Source organism: Pituophis catenifer, unplaced genomic scaffold (genome assembly GCF_029215685.1).
Source record: "Pituophis catenifer annectens isolate HBS135680 unplaced genomic scaffold, rPitCat1.0.hap2 SCAF_14, whole genome shotgun sequence".
NCBI lineage: Eukaryota > Metazoa > Chordata > Lepidosauria > Squamata > Colubridae > Pituophis > Pituophis catenifer.
This window is the reverse complement of record NW_027256894.1, coordinates 15,734,890-15,757,650: the sequence shown is the minus strand read 5'-3', so window position 1 is coordinate 15,757,650 and position 22,761 is coordinate 15,734,890. Positions and strand designations below refer to the sequence as shown.

The window sequence follows — 22,761 nt, the reverse complement described above, 5'->3', positions numbered from 1 at the left end:
AACCTTTTGTGAGCTGCCCCGAGTCCTTCGGGAGAAGGGCGGCATATAAATTTAACTAACTAACTAACTAAATAAATGTGATGTGACACCCAGAAAAATACGACATCCTTCACTTAACCCTCCAGGAAGAGATTGAAGGCAAACAAGATCCAGACAGAAGAAGAACATCATGGCTTCAAAACCTAAGGGACCGGTTTGGACAAAATTTAGCGGCACTTTTTCGTGCGGCTATTGGTAAAAATAGAACTGCCAACATGATCGCCAACATGCGAGGATGGATATGGCACAACAAGAAGAAAGATCCTTGGATCTGCCCATGAAGTTTGAGAAAAACTTTTTTTTAACCCTTTGAGAACCTTTCGTTACCCAAATTAGGTAACACCATCAGGGTTTAGTTTGGGTCTGCAAGAAAACAACCAACTTCAGAGAGCACCAAGGACCTCTGAGGACTTTCATCCTGCTGACCCTTTGCCTATGTTAACCAGAGAACTTGCTAAATCAAAGCTGGTTCATTTAAATTTAATCAAGGGAGATGACCAAGCGCCTCTTAATTCAATTCCAGTCTTCTGCTGTCCCTGGAATTCAATTATGCCCAGAGGTGCACAAGCTAGCCAAGATTTTTTGTCAGTTTTTGCTGGCTTTGTTCCCAGCTTCCCTCACCTGGGCTGCCTTCCAGAATGACAGGAAAAGTGAAATGAATGTCAAGCCAAGGTATCAAAAATATGCATCACAAAAATTCTGGGCACCTCTGAAACATTGAGAGGAATGCTGAATGACACCCCCCACCCCACCCCCCAAAATAGTGTCATCATCTCTGGAACTCAAGAGAGAAAAGGGTTGGCAGAGAAGCATACAGCCCTCAGTGGTCAGAGGTGTACTTTCTATATCACTCTTTTCCCTGCTAGCACTGATGATGTTACCTACTTGGGTAATGAAACGTCTGCAAGAAATCAAGCAAGCTTAGAGAGCACCACGGACCCAAAAAATCATTTACCATACCCCAAATAACCCGAAATAAGAAGAAAATGCTTTTAAAAAACAAACAAACAAATCCACATATACAAAGAAAAGATGGGATTACAATTCTACCTAATGAAGCTTTTCTCAGGAACTGGGTCATCTGATTATTGGCCCATCCAGAAGTTCTATCCCTGGCATAGGATGGTGCACCATGTCTGTACTAAACCTGGCACCCACGTCGGGTCTATGACAACTTGCCACAGCCAACTTGCTGCAGCCAACTCACCACAGCTGACTCACCATGGCCAACACACCACAGCCACCTCATCACGGCCAAGTCTCCATGGCCAACTCACCATGGCCAACTCACCATGGCCAACTCACCACGGCCAACTGAATGCAGCCAACTTACCATGGCCAACTCACCATGGCCAGGTCACCATGGCCAGGTCATCACGGTCAACTCACCATGGCCAACTCACCACAGTCAACTCACCATGGCCAACCCACCACAGCCAACCCACCACAGCCAACTCACCATGGCCAACTCACCAGAGCCAACTGAATGCAGCCAATTTACCATGGCTAACTCACCATGGCCAGGTCACCATGGCCAGGTCATCACAGTCAACTCACCATGGCCAACTCACCATGGCCAACTTGTCACAGCCAACTGAGTGCAGTCAACTCACTATGGTCAATTCACCATGGCCAACTCACCATGGCCAACTCACCATGGCCAACTCACCAGAGCCAACTCACCATGGCCAGGTCACCATAGTCAACTCACCATGGCCAACTTGTCACAGCCAATTGAGTGCAGTCAACTCACTATGGTCAATTCACCATGGCCAACTCACCATGGCCAACTCATCATGGCCAACTCATCACAGCCAACTGAGTGCAGCCAACTCGCCATGGCCAACTCACCATGGCCAACTCACCATGGCCAATTCGCCACGGCCAACTCTCCATGGCCAACTCACCATGGCCAACTCACCATGGCCAACACCTTCCTTAGGGTCATGTGAAAAAATAAAGTGGAACAACAACTGATGACCTCCTTTTACCGGTCCACAATAGAAAATGTCCTCACACCCATGGTGTGATATGCTGGCTTGACAGCCGCGAATAGAAAGACATTACAGAGGGTGGGGAGCACAGCATAAAACATCGTGGGCTGTCTCCCTGATAACCACTAGATGAGCTCGCTAGGCCACGCCCACCAAGCCCCGCCCATAGAGCCGGCAGTAAAATAATTTGGATTTCACCACTGGGTACAGCCTTAAAGTTGCCAAAATTGGAGACCCCCCCCTGGGCTAGGACTGAATTCAACCGATGGTTAGTCGTCCCCGTACATCCTGCTGGGAGTTGGGAACCGGAGGCAGCGCCCAGGAGACCCTTCCCCATTCATTCCAGCTATAAAAAGCAACCAAGAAGGCGGAATGCAGCCCGGGGCTAAGTTGGGGCTGTGCTCGCCTTGCCCCCCCCCCCACCCCCTCACCTCTACCCAGCCTCCCGGCCGGGCCAGCCAATAGGCACCGCGCAAGGGGCGTGCGCAAAGCTGCGCTCAAAAGCGCACAGCTTCAGCTTGTCTTTGGCGTTAACCTGTAGGTGCGAGCCGGATCGGTTGCGCGCACGATTGCTCCGGACGGGGATCCGAACCAGCCCGGGGGGAGAAAAAAAAAACCAAAAAAACAAAAAGCGAGGATGCTGCGCGTGCGGTGCCTGCGCGGAGGCAGTCGAGGGGCCGAAGCCGTGCATTACATTGGGTCGAGGGTAAGCGTCCCTTGCAGCCGGCTGGGAAAGAAAGCACCCCGGTCCCGTTCACACAACCCGCTGAATCCGGTGGCAGGAAGGAAACTTGAAGCCGCTTTCTGAATTCGCACAGCTCCTTGAAAACTCGGGGCGACGCAAACCAAAGTCGCAGCTCATTCCAGCTGAGCGCGTGTGGGTTGAATAGTCAAACTCTTGCTGGGGCTTGTCCAGATCTGATTCAGCGCGTTGTGTGCCAACAAACCAAGTTTAGGATAGTCTGGATAGCAAGCGGGAGAGGCGCGTCGAGGATCGGAGCCCAGAGCGCTTGTTATTCAGGCGAGGGTAGGAGGGGGAGCGATCCTAGGTAGCGCGATCCGAGCATTGCCAGCCATCGCTCTTGAGGGTGCGCCGCGGAAACCTCCTCCACGCGCAAAGTCAGGGGAGCGCAGGGAATTGGCGTTGGGTGGGATTTTGAGGAGGTGCGGCTGGAAGGCGAGATCCTACTTCCCGTGGATTCCCCTGGGAGTTTAAAAAAACCAAAATAAAACCAAACGAAAAAACGAGATGAAAAGATAGTCAGACTCAGGAAGAGACTAGATTGCGCAGAAATGGATAGATTGGCATTGAAAAAATTAAACAGAAAGAAGAGGTAGAAATATTATCAAACATGGAATCTTATTTTGCTCAGGGTTGGAAAAAAAAGGGGGGAAGGAGATTAAGAATGTCCATTTGTATTGTTTAAGCAAATTAAATACCCAGACCATATGATGTTTATTAAGCGCTAAGAAATGTATTTAATAGAAAATCAATTTAAAGAGAAAGAAAAAGAAAAACCTCGGAGCAAACTTTCAAAACTTGCCTTTGGGGGGTGGTGGGAGGGTTTCTTTGCATGGAAGGTCAATTTTGATCCAACCAATTCGCAAAAGTCTGGAACTTTGGAAGGAAAAGTTCAGATAGGGATTTTATTTTATGTTATTTTTTAAAAAAATGTGGCGCTTTTTGGCAATCAAATTTAAATGTCCTTGAAATTCCTGTCTTCCCTTTTCTCTCCAAAGAGCTTCAACTCCCATCTGTCCTTATCTTTTATCCCTTTTGGGTTAATTTTGGTTAAATCCTTCCTTCCATTCCTACAAGGGAAATAGTTGTGAAAATTAACTATAACTAAGCTCCTTGTTGAACTAGGTGGCTCAGTGGCTAAGACATTGAGCTTGTCGATCAGAAAGGTCGCCAGTTCGGCGGTTCGAATCCCTAGTACAGGTCTCCTGAGTGAGCAGGTGGTTGGACTAAATGACCTCCAAGGTCCCTCCTAACTCTGTTACTGTTTACTGTAAGTAACTGTTCACTTGCATCAAATCTGATCTGTTCCATAGGCTCTCTGGCTTGAAGTCTGTAATAAAAGTTTTGATTTTGACTTGTTCCTTGGGAAAAAAGATTCCACTCACCTTCCCCACCCCCAACCCCTTGAACCTTGAAGTCCAGAGTCTAAATTTACATATGTCATTTAGCTGCCTATCTCTGCTGTCCGGGGCAAATTTGGGGACAGTGAGTGTTTCTGTGCCAAAGTTTAAATCTCAGGACGGAGGTGTCAACAGACTCATTCTTTATATGCTCTGCGAACGAACAGAGAGGCAGCTTGGTGTCGTGGTTAACCAGGAGATAGTGAATTCTAGTTCCATTTTAGACACAAAGCCAACTGGGTGACCTTAGGCCATTCCCTTCCCTCTCAGCCCTGGGAAAGAGGCAATGGCAAATCATTTCTGAAATCTTGGCGAGAAAACTTACCCAGGCAAAGGCCAAGGAGTCAACCAAGACTCAAACATGCAGTTGTGGACTTACGCACACACAGAGAAGGAGATGCTGGGCATTTGAAAAGCCCTCTGCTCGAAATGGCATTCAAATGCCATTTGAAGCTTTATATAAAGCCTTTAGTAAGTTCACACCTAGAATCCTGCATCCAGTTTTGGTCACCACACTATAAAAAAGATGTTGAGACTCTACAAAAAGTGCAGAGAAGAGCAACCAGGATGATTAGGGGAATGGAGGCTAAAACATTTGACAAATAGTTGCAGGAACTGGGCATGGAAAGTCTAGTGAAGAGAAGGACCAGGGGAGACAGGATAGCAGTGTTTCAATACTTGAGGGGCTGCCACAGAGAGGACCTGAAGGCCAGACAAGGAATCATGGGTGGAAACTGATCAAGGAGAGATTCAACCTGGAAATAAGGAGAAATTTTCTGACACTGAGAACAATCAACCCATGGAACAGAAGTTGCCTTCAGAAATTGTGGGAGCTTCATCACTGGAGGCTTTCAAGAAGAGACTGGACTGCCATCTGTCAGAAATGGTGTAGGGTTTCCTGCTTAGGTGGGGGGTTGGAGTAGATGACTTACAAAGTCCCTTCCAACCCTGATAATCTGTTAAAACAAATCAGGTATTTCAGAACTGGGGAGGGCAAATCTAGTCCATCGTCATCTGTTCGTTCTGCAAGCTCAGCAGTGCGAGAAAAAACGGACAAGGAAACTTCTGCTTTGTGAAGAGCCCATAGAGATTTTTCAAGTGAAGGAAAAAATCAAGTTCACTGCGCAGGCAGGAAGATAGCAGTGGAAAGACAGGAAAAACGGCATCACTTGATCTCCCATTTCCTTTCTTGTCTTGACATGGGATTCTTCATTCCTAGAGAGGCAGCTTCCAGGGTTTCTGAGCTGGATAAAATATGCTGAACTTGGATAGATGGTTATTAGCTGATGTGCTAACCGCCAGCTGAGATTCCTCACCTCACCTGTGTACTTCCAAAACTGTGACTTTGCAGGAAGAGGCGCACATTAGTCTAGCGGAGCGCCAAAAACCAGAAGTCTGGAGTATATTTATTTATTTATTGGTTCGATTTATATGTTGCCCTTCTCCGGAGACTCAGGGCAGCTTACAATGCGTTAAACAATAGCCTTCATACTTTTGTATATACCTGCTTAGTAGGGCTTTTGCCCCCCCCCCAAGCGGTGTTCTTTTTTATACAAAGTCAGCTTATTGCCCCCACAATCCGGGTCCTCATTTTACCTACCTCGAAAGGATGGAAGGCTGAGTCAACCTTGAGCCTGGTGAGATTTGAACTTGCAGTAATTGCAGGCAGCTGGTGCTACTTAACAGCACTTTAGTCTGCTGCACCACCAAGGCTCTGAAAAATATGTGAAAAATCAGAGATTTTATTCAAAGGCACAAGATTTCCTGAGATGCAACTCCAACGTAGGATTCAGTGGGGATGCTTGGAGGAAGGGCAGGAGGAAAGACAAGTTGGGCTGTGTAAATGACACACAAGATTTGTGAGGGGCATGGGAATTGCACACAACTGCAATCGTAAAGCGAAAAAATTCCTGCCTGCATCTGTAAGGAACTTTCTGCCCACGGAGTTGGCAGGAGACCATGGTCTGTTTTCTCAAGAATCTCACTTCTTGGTGTCAGGATGGAGGGTGGGGAGCGACAAATTGTGTATCATAAATCCATATAAATGTGAGACGTAAATATCATGGTATCACCCTAGAAAACGGGATTAAGGTACTTTCATCCGTGCATTGCTAGTGCAAAGGGCTGGGCTACAGTATATAGTATAGAGTCCCCCTGGGGAGAAGGGCGGTATATAAGTTAAATTAATAAATTAATTAATAAATATAGCTGCCAAAAAAGCCAACACAGTTCTTAGGCTGCATAAACCGAGGGATAGAATCAAGATCCCGTGAAGTGTTAATACCACTTTATAATGCCTTGGTAAGGCCACACTTGAAATACTGCATTCAGTTTTGGTCACCATGACGTAAAAAAGATGTGGAGACTCTAGAAAGAGTGCAGAGAAGAGCCACAAGGACGATTAGGGGACTGGAGGCTAAAACATATGAAGAACGGTTGCAGGAACTGGGTATGTCTAGTTTAATGAAAAGAAGGACTAGGGGAGACATGATAGCACTCTTCCAATATCTCAAGGGGTTCCACAAAGAAGAGGGAGTCAAACTATTCTCCAAAGCACCAGAGGGTAGGACAAGAAGCAATGGGTGGAAACTAAGCAAGGAAAGAAGCAACTTAGAACTAAGGAGAAATTTCTTGACAATGAGAACAATTAATCAGTGGAATGACTTGCCTCTAGAAGTTGTACATGCTCCAACACTGGAAATTTTTAAGATGTTGGATAACCATTTGCCTTAAGTGGTGTAGGGTTTCCTTCCTAAGAAGGGGGTTGGATTAGAAGACCTCCAAGGTCCCTTCCAACTCTGTTATTATATTATATTGTGACATTATGATCCATACCATTTTTTTTCATCAATGTGGATTGCACTGGACCTGTTCATTCAGATGGTTTTTGAAACCTGATGTTTCAGTCCTCTTCTGGGTTTCTGTAGATCTAGCTGTCTTTTTCCTTCAAGTCAGACCTAACCTGCCTGAAATGGACAAACTCTAAAAAAAACGAGCTTGAGATCTTTTGAATCTTCCCTTTCTGTGCTCCAACATGCCTTCTCTGGGGAGGAGGGGCTCCTCCCCCTTCTCCAACCTTCTGCTGACCCAGCACACATGCCTATCCTCCCATTTTGGGCTGGGAATGCTGATCATTTGCACTCTGCAAGAAGATAGGGCATACTTGCTCCTAGGCAATTTGTCAGTCTAGTTTTTCCCAACAGCTGGTAGGGAACAAGTGCAGCCTCTTCTACTAAAGGGGTTTGCCTTGAGTAGAAGAACTTAGCTAAACGTTGAATCTCTTCTTCTTACAACACTGGAATGTTTGAAGCAGGGGTGAAATTCAAAAATTTTCCCTACCAGTTCTGTGGGCGTGGCTTGGTGGGCGTGGCAGGGGGAGGATATTGCAAAATCTTCATTCCCTCCCCACCCCTGGGGGAAGGATACTGCAAAATCTCCATTCCCACTCCACTCGGGGGCCAGCCAGAGGTGGTATTTGCCAGTTCTCCGAACTACTCAAAATTTCTGCTACCGATTCTCCGAACTACTCAAAATTTCCGCTACCGGTTCTCCGAACTACTCAAAATTTCCGCTACTGGTTCTCCGAACTACTCAAAATTTCTGTTACTGGTTCTCCGAACTACTCAAAATTTCCACTACCAGTTCTCCAGAACCTGTCAGAACCTGCTGGATTTCACCCCTAGTTTGAAGGTGCGGAAGCCAGTGATATCCCAACATGGATGGATGCTGGGTTGATGTAGAAAGTTAGGCTGGCTGATTCAACACCGTGCTTTCGGTTGCTCTTTGTTACCCGGTTCCCAGACTGTGCTAAGCCATGGTTTGTTTAAGTGACTGGAAGGGGAGAGCGAGGAATGGGGCCAGCTAGTGGTTGGTTCAGCCGATAGGGAGCCACAGCAGGAGGACGAAAGAGCCGCATGTGGCTCCGGAGCTGCGGGTTGCTGACACCCAATCTAGTCCAACCCCCTGCCCAAGCAGGAAACACCCTACACCCATGATGGTGAACCAATGGCACACGTGCCAAAGGTGGCACGTAGACCCCTCTCTGTAGGCACGCGTGCTCTTCTGGTTTCTGGAGCTGGCCGGTTGGTCTTCGCGGGTGCCAGAGTGCCAGAAAACGGCCTGAAAATAGCCAAAAAACAGGGTGTTTTTTGGGCCATTTTCAGGCCGTGTTTGGGCCGTTTTCAGGCTGTTTTCGGGTCATTTTTTGGGCTGGAAACAGCCTGAAAATGGCCTGAAAAATGGCTTGAAAACAGCCAAAAAATGGCCAAAAAACAGGCATATGCGTGCTGGCCAATTGGTCTTCAGGTTTCCGGTGCTCTGGTGCATGCATTTGCATGCACATGCACATGCACACATGTTCCAGTTTGGGCACTCGGTGCTGAAAAGGTTCGCCATCACTGCCCTACCCCGTTTCTGACAAATGGCAGTCCAATCATTGTTTCCCTGGAACCGAAAACCTTATGATAGGCCCCATCTAGTCACACACCACTATGATTTCCCCCCCCCCACTTCTTATGGTTGTTTTTGCTTTTCAATTCAAGTTTAGAAGAGTCGTCACAGGATGGGTGCAGCGAACTTTCCAGAGCACCCAGGCTGCAGCGGCCTCCAATGCTCCCTGCCCTCCTGTTGCTGCTGCTGAACCCTCCAAACTTCCTGACCTTAGTCCAGAAAATTGTCCTGTCTCTGCCTACAATGAATGGGACCCACTGGAAGAAGTCATTGTGGGGAGAGCCGAAAACGCCCGTGTTCCTCCTTTCACAGTGGAGGTGAAGGTGAGTTTTTACTCTCTGAAGTTTCCTTAATTCTAAATTGGATCTCTTTAATAATCTTCCACCTGTTGCTTCTTGTCCTGCTTTCTGGTTCAGAAGAAGGAAGGAAAACTGGCGTTTTCTGCCCTTGAGTTGTTCATAAGATAGAAGATAAGTAAAGTTTTAGACTCTTATGTGAGTTTTTTTTTTTTAATTTGATTTATATGCCGCCCTTCTCCGGAGACTCAGGGCGGCTTACAATGCGCTAAACAATAGCCTTCATCCTTTTGTATATTTATACAAAGTCATCTTATTACATGGATAAGAGAAATAACAGATTATGAAATTGAATTAGAACCTGAGATTTTTCTATTAGGCATGATTAAAAAGAACATCCGAAATGACATAAAATACCTAACGCTTCATATAATCACGGCGGCTAGATTAGCGCTAGCACAATTTTGGAAAAGCGACCGACTGCCAACTGACCAGGAACTAATACAAAAAATATACACATGCGCAGAAATGGACAAACTAACTTTAGAGTTACAGGATAAGGAGGATTCAAAATATTATGCAATATGGAATAGATGGTACCAATGGATAAACCAGAGGAAAGGAAATGGGTAGAGATGAAATTTAGAAGAAATTAATATAATTAAAAACAGCACTGTCAGAAGGATAGAATATGAAATATGTTACTGTATGTTTGTATATATGTATATATAATATATATAATATATGTATATAGAATAACGGAAATCAGTCAATAGATGAAGTCTATGTATTGTATATGTAAATTTATTTCTTGATTGAGAGAAACTTGTATGTTTTAAATGTTTTTTAACAATCAATGAAGTTTTGTTTTAAAATTAAAAAAAAAAAAAGAAAGGATGGAAGGCTGAGTCAACCTTGAGCCTTGGCGAGATTCGAACCTGTAGTAATTGCAGGCAGCTGGTCTTAATACCCGGGTGCTTTAGACCACTGTACTACCAAGGCTCCAGACTATTCATTTTTTGCAGCAAAAGCAATTACTGCGCAGAGGGATGATTGGCTGAGCTTTCATGGATCCAAGTCCACAGAGGGCATGGACTGTGGAAGCTGAAGTCATCACCTTTGCAAGCGTGGCCAACCTGCTGGATGCAGCGATGGTCTCAGATGACATTTAGAAGAGCCGAAAACAAATGAACGAAAACACAACTTGAAAGTTGCTGAGCTGGCCGTTTGGGATCCAGTCCGCATGACACCCAACTTATCTCGGAAGCTTTAGGACGATTACTTGTCGCTGGAAAATCTGTCCTGGCCCTTGAACCATACACGTGATCGAAACTGCTACTGCGGTAATTCCAGCAGCACAAATCTCACAGCCTGAGAGTCAACAACGATGGAGGGCATGGAGTTGAGAGACCTGTGGGCAGTGCCTTCAGGAGCAGGAACGGCCTGTTCTCTAGTCTTTATAACTGTTTCTAGGAAAGTCTTCTAAGGAAAGATTCCTGGCTCCACTGCTGTGTATCTTCTTGTACCTTCTTGTGGCCTGACCATTAGTGATCCCTCTTATCACCTGCCTTGCTCTGTCTGGATGAAATTGAACAGAATTAGTTGTGACCAGGGGTGGGCTTCACAAATTTTAGCAAGGGGTTCTCTGCCCGGTTACTGGGTGGGTGTGGCCATGGTGGGCGTGGCCTAGTCTGCCTCCTGCATCATTGGAGGGGGGCGTGTTTTTGTCCTCCCCGGGCTCCAGAAGTTTTCTTCGAGCCTCCAGGAGGGCGAAAATGGCCTCCCCAGGCTCCGGAGGCCCTCTGGAGGCTGGAAACGGGCTGGAACTTCCGGTAGGCCCGTTTTCCTCCCTCCCTGAGCCTCTGTGCGCGCCCTGCACTTAACCTGCATCCAAAACAGGCTGTGTGGGGACTCCTGGGAGGGGCAGAGTGGGGTGGGCCGTGCCATCCATGAGTGGGATTTAGGGGTTCTCCAAACTGCACAGAATCTTAGCTAGAGGTTCTCCCGAACCCTTTCGAACCCCCAGCAGCCCACCTCTGGTTGTGACACTAGAAGAAGCACCTCTGCCTTGTATCAGTGGGAATGGAGGGATTCCCCCTGTTGCGATTGTGGTGCCGATATACAAAATATTAAACATATCCTTCCAAGGTCGGTAAAATGAGGACCCAGATTGTTGGGCACAAATATGCTGACTGTGTAAACCACTTAGAGAGGCCTGTAAAGCATTGTGAAATGGTATATAAGCCTAAATGCTATTGCTATTAATGTTTGTGAACCCAGTCGTGATTTACTCAACAAACCATAACAAAGTGTGTTATGGAATTTCCCCTTTTTAGGGGAGTCGGTGATTCCTCTCTGCGAGAACAGAGAAATCTTCTTTTGTTCATCTGTTGGAAAAACCATTTGCGCAATTGTCTGTAAATAGTTTGTTTCACACAAGACTTTGTGGTTTTTCTTTCTTTTTTGTTGTTTCCCCAGGCTAATACCTATGATAAGTACTGGGAATTTTATCAGAAGTACGGAGGCCAGAGTTTTCCTGAGGATTATATTAAGAAAGCAATCGCTGAGATTGAAGAAATGTGCAATATTTTGAAGATGGAGGGAGTGATTGTGAAGAGGCCAGAAATCCTCAACTGGTCAACCCGATATAAAACACCTGATTTTGAATCTACTGGTACTTTTTACTGAATAGCTTTCAACAAAGTTTAGTGCTTTACACCTGTGCATTTTCTGTAATCTACCTACTTATTGATTATCGAGGCACCTTATTTATTATCTATATATATAAAAGCGAAAACCACTCATGCATTAGTCACGAAATCTCCAGAACCGTAAAGCCTACAAACTTGAAATTTGCCACGTATGTTCCTCTTGGCTTCTAGGTGCTCACTAAGAAAGGATTTTTTGAAATGACCATCAGAGCATTAATATTTCCTATATTATTATTAACACGCTCTGATGCTAAGGAGTTGTACTCCCCCTCCCCACCTGAAAAGAAACCTGTTCCAAATGCAAAACACAAGCAGAGGAGAGGAGTTTCACTTTCAGTTTTACTTTCACAGCAGCAAGCAGCTTTACTACAGAACAGTTGAGCTAAGCCACACCCATCCTCCTTCCTGTCTCCTCCTTGCTCATGCAGCAAATACTGTTTGAGTTTCCAAACACCCCTCAACTCTCTCATACACTGACAGGACGCTAGCCAGATGAATACCAATGAATGTTGCAGGCTGGGACATTCTACTCCCCCTTCCCCTCTGTTCCAACTGCCAGTTGCATTATATTAACACACTCTGATGCTACGGAGTTACACATTCTACATTAAGTTTCAGGCTGCAAGTGTCTATTTATCAAGCCCGAGCACATAATTTTGTAGCAAAGCACGGGCGTCCAGCTAGTTTTAAATATTGGGTTGCAAAGCCACCCATTATGTTCCAGAAACACAATTTTTACAGCCGGTAGTCCTCCACATATGACCACAATTGAGCCCCAAATCTCTGTTGCTAAGCGAGACTATTTTTGCCTCATTTTATGATCTTTTCTTGCTGTAGTTTTTAAGTGGTCACATGGTTGTTTAGTGAATCTGACTTCCCCCATTGACTTTGCTTGTCAGAAGGTCGCAAAAGGGACTCACATGACCCCGGAACACTGCAACTGTCATGATTACATGCCAGTTGCCAAGCCTCTGAATTTTGATCATGTGGCCACGGTAATGTTGCAACGCTCGGAAGTGTGAAAAATGGTCATCAATCACTTTTTTCCCAGTGCCGTTGTAATAGCAAACGGTCACTAAATGAATTATAGTAAGCCAAAGATTACCTGTATTTAAAAAGTCATTATTTTTTTAAAAAAAAATGAAAACAGTAAAGGGAATTATAACAGATAAGGAAAATTATTTTAAAAAATTAAATATTAAATTAAGTATTTAATTATTACTAAAGGGACATGGTGGCTCAGTGGCTAAGACACTGAGCTTGTCGATCGAAAGGTCAGCAGTTCAGCGGTTCGAATCCCTAGTGCCGCGTAATGGGGTGAGCTCCCATTATTTGCCACAGCTTCTGCCAACCTAGCAGTTCGAAAGCAGGTAAAAAAATGCAAGTAGAAAAATAGGGACCACCTTTGGTGGGAAGGGAACAGCGTTCCGTGCGCCTTTGGAGTTTAGTCATGCCGGCCACATGACCATGGAGACGTCTTCGGACAGCACTGGCTCTTCGGCTTTGAAACAGAGATGAGCACTGCCCTCTAGAGTCGGGAATGACTAGCACATATGTGCGACGGGAACCTTTACCTTTAAGGAAAATTATTAGCAAGGAGGAATGTTAGGAGAATAGCACAGGAAAGAGAAAGGGAAGGCCAAATTAAAAAAAAAAATTAAATTTTAAAACAAAATGAAAAAAACAAAACAATTTTACAATTTTACAGTTTGTTTACAATTATTATGGAGTTGATAAAAACAGGATAGAAATATTGTAGGGTAACCAGGGGGTCTAGAAACAGGTCTGACTTCTCACCCCGTTCTTTGAAGGCCAGTTTACCTGCTAAATTGATGCTTATCGATTTCACGCACATACCTGTGTGATTGAATGTATAAATTGTGGCACTTTCTTTTCTAAAGCACACAGAGCACACGTAAGTTGCTGGCCATCATGTTTTCTTTTATAACTTGAAAAAAAAAAAAAGATAATCCTTGGGATTTTAACATTCTTTGCTATATTTTCATTCAAACTGCATCATTCACAAAAAGCAACCTTACCGGAAACATTGAATGTTGTGGTCATGTATCGACAGTGTGCATTGTACACAGCCATGCTAAAGCACAGAGATGGAGAGCCACTCAGTTCTTCAGTGGCGCGCCGTGATCGTATAGTGGTTAGTACTCTGCGTTGTGGCCGCAGCAACCTCGGTTCGAATCCGAGTCACGGCAGTTCCTCCTTCAATTTTTTTCTCAGCCTTCTAAAATGTCCCATTTAATAAATAGGATAGAACATATTAAAACTAACTTCATTCTTTGAGCCTGGCTAGGTGGCTCAGTGGCTTAAGGCGTTGAGCTTGTTGATCGGGAAGATTGGCAGTTTGGCAGTTCAAATCCATAGTATAGGACTCCTGCGTGAGCAAGGGGTTGGACTAGATCAGCGGTCACCAACTGGTGGTCCGTGGACCACTGGTGGTCCGTGAGAAAATTTTGGCGGTCCGCAGGAAAATTATTTGCATTTTTTTATATTGCACTAAATCAGGGGTCCTCAAACTACGGCCCCTGGGACGGATACGTGCAATCAACGCTTGTGTTGCTGCAGAGAATCTCCCCCTTCGGGGTCTTTTTGTGTGGGTCGGAGGGGGACAGAAATTCCAACTTGGGGTCTGCTTCGGCCTCCTGGTGTGGGGCTTTGGGCGAAGGCTGGAGGGAAGCGCCACTGGTGGCGAAGAGCCGGAGGGCCTCATTCTAGTGGGACTGCATCATGGCCTGGAACTGGCTGACCATCTCAGCCCACTGAGCCTCCAGGCGCTGGTACCTGGCCTTGCACTCCCGCAGGTCTTCCCTCTGCTTGGAAATCCTATGCTCCTAGTCCTCAGGGAGGTGCTTCTGCTGAGCCTCCTTCTCGGTCAGGCCCAATTTGAGCTGAGCCAGCTGTTTTGCCAACTCTTTCTCATGCTGGTTGCTCGAGCAGGGAGGCGAGGAGTGGGTGGGAGGGGAGGGGCGAGTAGACGCTGGCGAGGTGCCCCTCGACGTGAGTGACATCGAGTTGGCCACGCCCACCCAGTCACATGACCACCTACCCACGCCCACCCAGCCAGTCATTAAGCAGATCGTATGAGTGGTCCACGGGATTTAAAATTATGAATTTAGTGGTCCCTGAGATCCGAAAGGTTGGGGACCCCTGGACTAGATGACCTCCAAGGTCCCTTCCAACTCTGTTACTGTTACCTAGGAATAACAGGCGTGTGTTGTGTGTCTTGATTTCCCTGGCAGGCATGTACGCAGCTATGCCGAGAGACATTTTACTTGTCATTGGGAATGAAATCATCGAAGCGCCAATGGCGTGGCGAGCCCGGTTCTTTGAATATAGAGCGTATCGCCGAGTCATTAAAGAGTATTTTCACCAGGGAGCCAAATGGACAACAGCACCGAAGCCCACGATGTCTGATGAGCTTTACGACCAGGTAGCATTTTCTGATTCTCCAAAATAATCAATAGAAGAGAATATTTGAACACTGGGGTCCTTGGGGCTCTGTAAGCTTGGTTGTTTTCTTGCGGATGTTTCATTACCCGTCTAGGTAACATCATCAATTCTAGAGAGGGGGGTTTGTGGAGTGGAGGAGGGGAGGAGGAGGAGGAGGACTAGGACTAGGGCTGTGGGATCTTTGATGCTTTCTGAACTTGGTTGTTTTGCAGTATCTCATTACCTAACTAGGTAATATCATCAGTATTAAAAAAGAATAGGGTTTGTGGAGAGTAGTAGTAGTAGTAGTAGTAGTAGTAGTAGTAGTAGTAGTAGGACTTTGGGATCTTTGATGCTTTCTGAACTTGGTTGTTTTGCAGACATGTCATTACCCAACTAGGTAACATTATGAGTTGCTAGAAGGGAGTAGGGTTTGCGGAGTGGAGGAGGAGGGAAAGGGGAAAGAGGAAGAGGAGGAGGAGGAGGAGAACAACTATGAGGTCTTTGATGCTTTCTGAACTGGACTGTTTTCTTGCAGATGTTTCATTACCCAACTAGGTAACACAATCAGTGCTAGGAGAGAATGGGGTTTATTTATATACAAGTGCTTTTTTCTCTTCTGGGCACTGCAATTTCCTTGCTGCAGCCCCTTAAGGCTGTGTATATTTTTTGCCTCCGTTGGGTCCCAAGGATCATATGCTATGTCTGTCTTAAAAATTAGGATTATCCCATCCGCACCGTGGAGGACAGGCACAAGTTGGCTGCCCAGGGGAAATTTGTCACCACTGAATTTGAGCCGTGCTTTGATGCTGCAGACTTCATAAGAGCTGGGAGAGATATCTTTGTGCAAAGAAGTCAGGTAAGTCAATCCAGACCCCTCCCTCAAGTTTTCCTTAAATCTTATATATCTGTTGTGGCTCCGTTGCCTGAGCCTGGGCTATCGACAGATGCAGACTCTGAGAGTGAGGGAGAGGAGTTGGCAAGGCCTCCCTCTCCAGGACCCTCCTCTCTGGCAATGCCTCTGGAGGACACCGAAGGCCAAGAGATAGGCCCAGAGCCAAGCACATCCCCGCAGGGGATAAGTGCTGGCTGGATCCTCGACAGCGGCGCAGGGAGAAGCGTGTGCAGCAGAGGGGAAGGCGTGCCAGAGATTAGCTGAGTCACTGGACCACACCCCACAGGGTATAAATGTGTGTGTGGTGGCCGGTTCAGTTTGTGACGAGCAAAAACTAGAAATAATCCATGATCTCTGCGTTACTGGACTTCTGCCTGCCTTGTCGGACTGCATTTGGACTAATCCTTGTTTTGCTGAAACTTTGCCTGCTTTATCGGAATGCTTGCAGTCTATTCTTTGTTTTGTGTGAGTAAAGTCTGAATTGGCAGCCAGCCACTGGGTTGCTGCCAGCTTTATCTTCAAAGACTTTGTCGTGTGGCTTATTAACTCCGGGCCATCTGTGGGGGTGCGTGTGTGGGACGGGGACACAACAATATCTATAAGTCAGGGGTGGGTTCTACTTACCTTTACTACCAGTTTGCAATGGGGTCGCGCGCACGTGCTTGCTTTGCTCGCTCGCGCACGCACTCTTCTGTGCAAGCGCAGAAGCGTTTTGATTATGTCAGGGTCAGTGGACGGAGCCTCCTGCCGGTTTTACTACCGGTTTTATAGAACCGGTGCGAACCGGGGGCAACCCACCACTGCTATAAGTTCTATAAGTGTACGGTTATTTTTTTCTCCCTTTTTTTCAAAGTGTGTTAACAAGTTCAGCCAAACGAAAGCATGTGTGAACACACTAGTATAAATTAAAACAAGCTTTCCTGTCTAGGATGGAACTAGAACTCACTGTCTCCTGGTTTCTAAGCCAATGCCTTAACCGTTACACAAAATTCCTTTTCATCACACCTCACACCGTTACATTAAATTTGGTTTAAAGGTTGCATCCAGTGCTAGCTCTAAATAAATTGATCTTAATCTTGGCTAGTCATTGATACCCAGAAAAAAAAGAAATTGAACACTGAACTGGGATTATCACAGTAACAGGGCTGAAGTTACAAAATTTGCGAAAGTCCAAATGTCCACTTTGATTCGGATCATAGAGGGAGCTTTGCAGGGGTGGGCTTCAAAAATTTTAGCAAGGGGTTCTCTGCCCGGTTGCTGGGTGGGCATGGCCATGGTGGGCCTCCTGTACCATGGAGGGCTGGGCATTTTTGCCCTCCCTGGGCTCTGGAGGCTTTCTTCGAGCCTCTGGGAGGGCAAAAAACGGCCTCCCCAGGCTCCGGAGGCCCTCTGGAGGCTGGAAATGGGCACATTTCCGGCCTTCCTGAACTTCCAGTAGGCCCGTTTTTCTCCCTCCCTGAGCCTCCACGCGTGCCCTGCACTTACCTGCATCCAAAATGGGCCGCATGGGGACTCCTGGGAGGAGAGGGGTGGGGTGGGCGGGGCCAGCCAGGAGTGGGATTTAGGGGTTCTCTGAACTGCACAGAATCTTAGCTAGAAGTTCTCCTGAATCCACCCCTGGAGGTTTGTTTAAGATTGTATTAAAGTAGAAACCAGATGCATTTTTGCTTTCCTTTTCTCTGTTGTCGCAGGTTACAAATTTCATGGGCATTGAGTGGATGAGGAGACATCTTGCTCCAGACTATAGAGTCCATACTATTTCTTTCAAAGACCCAAACCCGATGCACATCGATGCTACTTTTAATATCATTGGCCCTGGAGTCGTGCTTTCTAATCCAGATCGCCCCTGTAACGAGGTAAGCGGGCTTCACAGAGGAATCGGGTACTTCAGATAGTCCTTGACTTATAACCTTTCTAACCATTCTAAGCAGTGGTGGAATTCAAATTTTTTTTTTTACTACCGGTTCTGTGGGCGTGGCTTGGCGGGCATGGCAGGGGAAGGATACTGCAAAATCTCCATTCCCACCCCACTCTAAGAGAAGGATACTGCAAAATCCCCATTCCCTCGCCACTTCTGGGGGAACGATATTGCAAAATCTCCATTCCCACCCCACTCTGGGGCCAGCCAGAGGTGGTATTTGCCAGTTCTCAGAACTACTCAAAATTTCCGCTACTGGTTCTCCAGAACCTATCAGAACCCGTCCCCCCTTCACACGATGACAAAAAGGTTAGCCATCACTCATCTATGCCACTAAAAAAAAAATCTTCCTTGCCTATATATATATATATATATATATATATATATATATATATATATATATATGTATATATATATATATATATATATTTGGGGGGGATAGTACGAGTTGCTAGCCATGATTTATGGGTTACTGTGTTACACAATATTTGTTCTTCAGCCTCCTTATCTCTACTTAATGCAATTAAAAGACTGAGGGTTGCATCTGAGGAGTCCAGCAATTTTCCCATTCTTTCTGCAGCTATAAAAAAGTGTCAACGGAGAGTCAGGTAAAGGTTCCCCTCGCACATATGTGCTAGTCGTTCCTGACCCTAGGGGGCGGTGCTTATCTCCATTTCAAAACCAAAGAACTAGCACTGTCTGAAGATGTCTCTGTGGTCATGTGGCTGGCATGACTCAACGCTAAAGGCGCATGGAACGCTGTTACCTTCCCACCAAAATGGTCCCTATGTTTCTACTTGCATTTTTCACGTGCTTTTGAACTGCTAGGTTGGCAGAAGCTGGGACAAGGAATGGGAGCTCACCCTGTAACGCGGCGCTAGGGATTTGAACTGCTGAACTGCTGACCTTTCGATCGAGAAGCTCAGCATTTTAGTCACTGAGCCACCCCGCCCCTTTTCAACGGAGGGTAGATGAAAGCTAAACTTGGACTGTGAATGAAAAAGAAATGTAAAAACATTTAAAAACATACTGTCAGTTCTCCCAGGTAAACCAGACAGGGAACAGGAATAAATGAACTAATTCTTACTTTATTGTAAGGCTACATTAACAAGTTCTTACCAATAGAAAAGTACAACTTCCCACTGCCAGTCTTAAATGTTTGGATCCTTTAGGAAGGTGAATCCTTCCTAAGTTTCTCCCTCTGATCATTAAACCACTGGGGGCTCCTGCCTCTCTTATCTGTTTCCTAGGCAACAGCTCTTCCCCTCATTCCCCAAGGTCACCCCCACATTCCATTACATACATAGCCACGCAAGAAATCAGATTTTGCTAAAAAAAAGAAGAAGATCTTAACGCCAAACAAAATGCAAAGCAGTGGTGGTATTTAGCCGGTTTTATCCGGTTCGGGCGAATTGGTAGTGGCGGCTGTGGGAGGCTCTGCCTATCTGCCCGGATGTAATCACATCCCATTTTTGTTGCTCTGTGCATGTGCGGAAGGCTCTGCACAGGCGCGGAGGTGAGCACATGCAGGCAAAGGTCCTGCGCACATGTGTGCGCTCACATTTGCAAACCTGTAGCGAAGGTATTATTATTATTATTATTATTATTATTATTATTATTATTATTATTATTATTATTATTATTATTATTATTCGTCATATTTCTATGCTGTCCACTCTCCGAGGACTCTGGGTGGCTTACACCAAAGACAGTATACTAAATAGCATATTGCCCCGTAACAATCTGGGTCCTCATTTTACCCACCTCGGAAGGATGGAAGGCTGAGTCAACCTTGAGCCGGTGAGATTTGATCCGCTGATCTGCTGAACTAGCAGTCAGATGAAGTAGCTGCAGTACTGCACTCTAACCACTGTGCCACCTCGGCTCCTAAGTGAATACCACCCCTGATGCAAAGGTTGAAATTGGCATCGGAAGAGAAGCTTCTTCCATTATGATCCTATTCTTGGTTGCCGGGCAGATTAAACTGCTGATTCATCCATCATTTTTATGTCACAGCAGAGAAACTAATAGACTTACTAGGAGTGCACAGCTGGAGAACCTACGCAGAAAACAATATGATTTCCCAGTGTGAAGCTGTCTCTCTTTTCTTCCCGACTCTCTTAGATTGATCTCTTCAAAAAGGCAGGCTGGACAATCATTCATCCACCGCTTCCTCTGATCCCTGACAGTAGGTTTGGCTTTGTTTCCATATGGACTTCCCATGACTTGGGAAGCCAACGTTCTATTGCGATGGTTGCACGTTGAGACACATCCATGAGTGCTCATGTTTTCATCTCTAGATCATCCGCTGTGGATGTCTTCCAAATGGCTTTCCATGAACGTCCTGATGCTGGATGAGAAACGTGTGATGGTAGATGCCAATGAAACCCCGATCCAGAAGCTCTTTGAAAGCCTAGGTAAGACCAATTTAGTTAGATGGGCCATAATTTCATGGAACAGTTATTTTCAGAGTTTGTGTCTGTAGAGCACACATTTTCTTAAGGCAGGGATCGGCAATCTTAAACACTCAAAAGAGCCACAAAGGTCCTAACCGAAAGCCCCCTGTTCAATTCTGGAGCCGACTGGAAAACCCGCCCCTTGCCAAAGAGTCTCCTCCTGGCGTGTTGTGCTTTCCGCCCACCACCAGAAGCTCCTCTCAAAATTATGGCGCTGACCGGCGACAGGGAGCCACAGCAGAGGGATGAAAGAGCCACATGCGGCTCCAGAGCTGCGGGTTGCCGATCCCTGTCCTAAGGATAATTTAAACCAGATTACTCCAGCTCAGTGTTTCTCCAGCTCAGTGTTTCTCCAAGTAAGTGTCCTCCAGAAGCATTGGAATCTCTTCTAGATCCAAAGTTCAAGCTGGAGTTTGGAAGTTCAACATCTTAGAAGGCCACCAAGTCAGCGAAAGCTGTTGCAGGCACAAAATGCTGAACTTTACACCTGATCAGTCCTTTTGAGATCTGGAGATATGGCTGGCCTCCTTAACCTTCAAGATTTTTGCCTGCACTTCAAGGTTAAGAGAAGGCTAGATGTCCTTCACGTTTTAGAGAGATGTGAGGTCTCCCTCAAAGAGATACCACTTCATCTTTCTGATCAGCCCTGGAAAGAGGATGAAAGATGTAGGAGCCATGGGGACACACTGGTTATAATGCGGTACCGCAGTCTTAACTCACTGCTCGCTCCAGAAGTTCGATTCTGAGCGGCTCCAGGTTGACTCGGCCTTCCATCCTTCCCAGGTTAGGACTCAGATTGTTGGGGGCCAATATGCTGACTCTGTAAACCACTTAGAGAGGGCAGTAAAGCGGTATATAAGTCTAACTGCTATTGCTATGACTCCCTGATTGGACAGACATTGGGGCGGGCGACGTGGGATTTGAGACCTTCATAGAGTCTTCTAATTCAAGGCTTACGTGCAATATCATAATTAGAAAACCTATTGCTTTTGGCAGTGTATGCCCATGTTTGACTTCTCATTAATTCCATGGGGGGAGGTGGGGAAATTACCTTCGAGAAATTGCCTTCTCTTCTTTTCCCTGCAGGCATTTCAACCATCAAAGTGAACATCCGCCACGCCAATTCTTTGGGAGGAGGCTTCCACTGCTGGACCTGTGACATACGTCGCCGTGGGACCTTGAAGTCTTATTTTGATTAGCAGGAGGTCTGTCTGAAGCACAGGCCACCATCCAATGGGAATGCATGAGTCATAAGATGAAGAGGTTAGCTTCCCCCGGGGCTCCTTAAAATAATAATAATAATAATAATAATAATAATAATAATAATAATAATAATAATAATAATACCAATGTAGATGCATGAGTTGCTGTGCTTTGAATCAGGTTCCTCCTCTTCCTAACTTGTGGTCCCCGTCCCCGATCCCCAGGGCAGGACAGTGCACCCTAAGGATCTATTCACACATTATGAACAAGGAACGGGGGCCATAGGTAATTAGTGCTCCTTGATAAATGGTTGGCGTTTGAGAGATTGCTTCCATTATTTGGGCAGGTATTCTTTGATTGACACATCCGAGTGGACACTGGGACTATTTATAGAGAAGCGAGGTTCGTGTTTTTGAGTTAGCTTACTACAAGCTGATAGGGCTGCAGCCAGTGGTGAAATTCAATTTTTTTTTTAGTACCGGTTCTGTAGTGGGCGTGGCTTGGTGGGCGTGGCAGGGGAAGGATACTGCAAAATCCCCATTCCCTCCCCACTCCTGGGGGGAAGGATACTGCAAAATCCCCATTCCCACCCCACTCCAGGGGAAAGATATTGCAAAATCTCCATTCCCACCCCACTCCAGGGGAAGGATACTGCAAAATCCCCATTCCCTCCCCACTCATGGGGGAAGGATACTGCAAAATCTCCATTCCCACCCCACTCCAGGGGAAAGATACTGCAAAATCCCCATTCCCACCCCACTCTGGGGCCAGCCAGAGGTGGTATTTGCCGGTTCTCCAAACTACTCAAAATTTCTGCTACCGGTTCTCCAGAATCTGTCAGAACCTGCTGGATTTCACCCCCTGGCTGCAGCCTTATTCGCAAAATTGACCTGTTTACATGGTCTTATTACATGCCTACACAGATAACATGCCATCAGTGAAGATGGAGGGGGGGGGAAACCCCTTCTGGTCACATGCAACATTGAATAGTCTTGGCTCATCAAGACTTTAGACATGTAGGCCTTGATAGCTCAAGCAAGAATAAGCACAGGACATCAGCGCCCTTAAAGAGTTGTGATGGGGCTCTGCTAAGCCCCATAGGCTCAACATTTCAGGACCAAGGAGAGTAACTTTATGCAGGTGGTCCTTGCCTTATGAAAACAATTGGGATTGCAAATTCCGTTGCTAAACGATATAGTCCTTTAGTGAGTCAC

General features: G+C 46.1%; 1 protein-coding gene and 1 non-coding gene across 2 annotated transcripts; both read left to right on the top strand.

Moving 5' to 3' along the window:
* Positions 1–2,623: 2,623 nt before the first annotated feature.
* On the top strand, positions 2,624–21,543 carry GATM (glycine amidinotransferase). Its single transcript, XM_070953639.1, has 9 exons — positions 2,624–2,739; positions 8,717–8,947; positions 11,399–11,594; positions 14,886–15,076; positions 15,797–15,934; positions 17,662–17,826; positions 20,013–20,076; positions 20,189–20,305; positions 21,431–21,543. Exons 1-9 carry the CDS (start codon positions 2,671–2,673, stop codon positions 21,541–21,543), a joined length of 1,284 nt encoding a protein of 427 aa, XP_070809740.1. The 5' UTR covers positions 2,624–2,670.
* Positions 13,770–13,841, top strand: TRNAH-GUG (transfer RNA histidin (anticodon GUG)). The gene has a single exon. It is a non-coding gene; the product is annotated as a tRNA-His (tRNA).
* Positions 21,544–22,761: the final 1,218 nt, after the last annotated feature.

Coding starts and splice junctions, on each gene's coding strand:
- GATM (XM_070953639.1), top strand. CDS start 2,671: ATGCTGCGCGTGCGGTGCCTGCGCGGAGGCAGTCGAGGGGCCGAAGCC. Junction 20,077..20,188: donor GCTTCCTCTGATCCCTGACA/GTAGGTTTGGCT, acceptor TTTCATCTCTAG/ATCATCCGCTGTGGATGTCT. Junction 20,306..21,430: donor GAAGCTCTTTGAAAGCCTAG/GTAAGACCAATT, acceptor TTTTCCCTGCAG/GCATTTCAACCATCAAAGTG.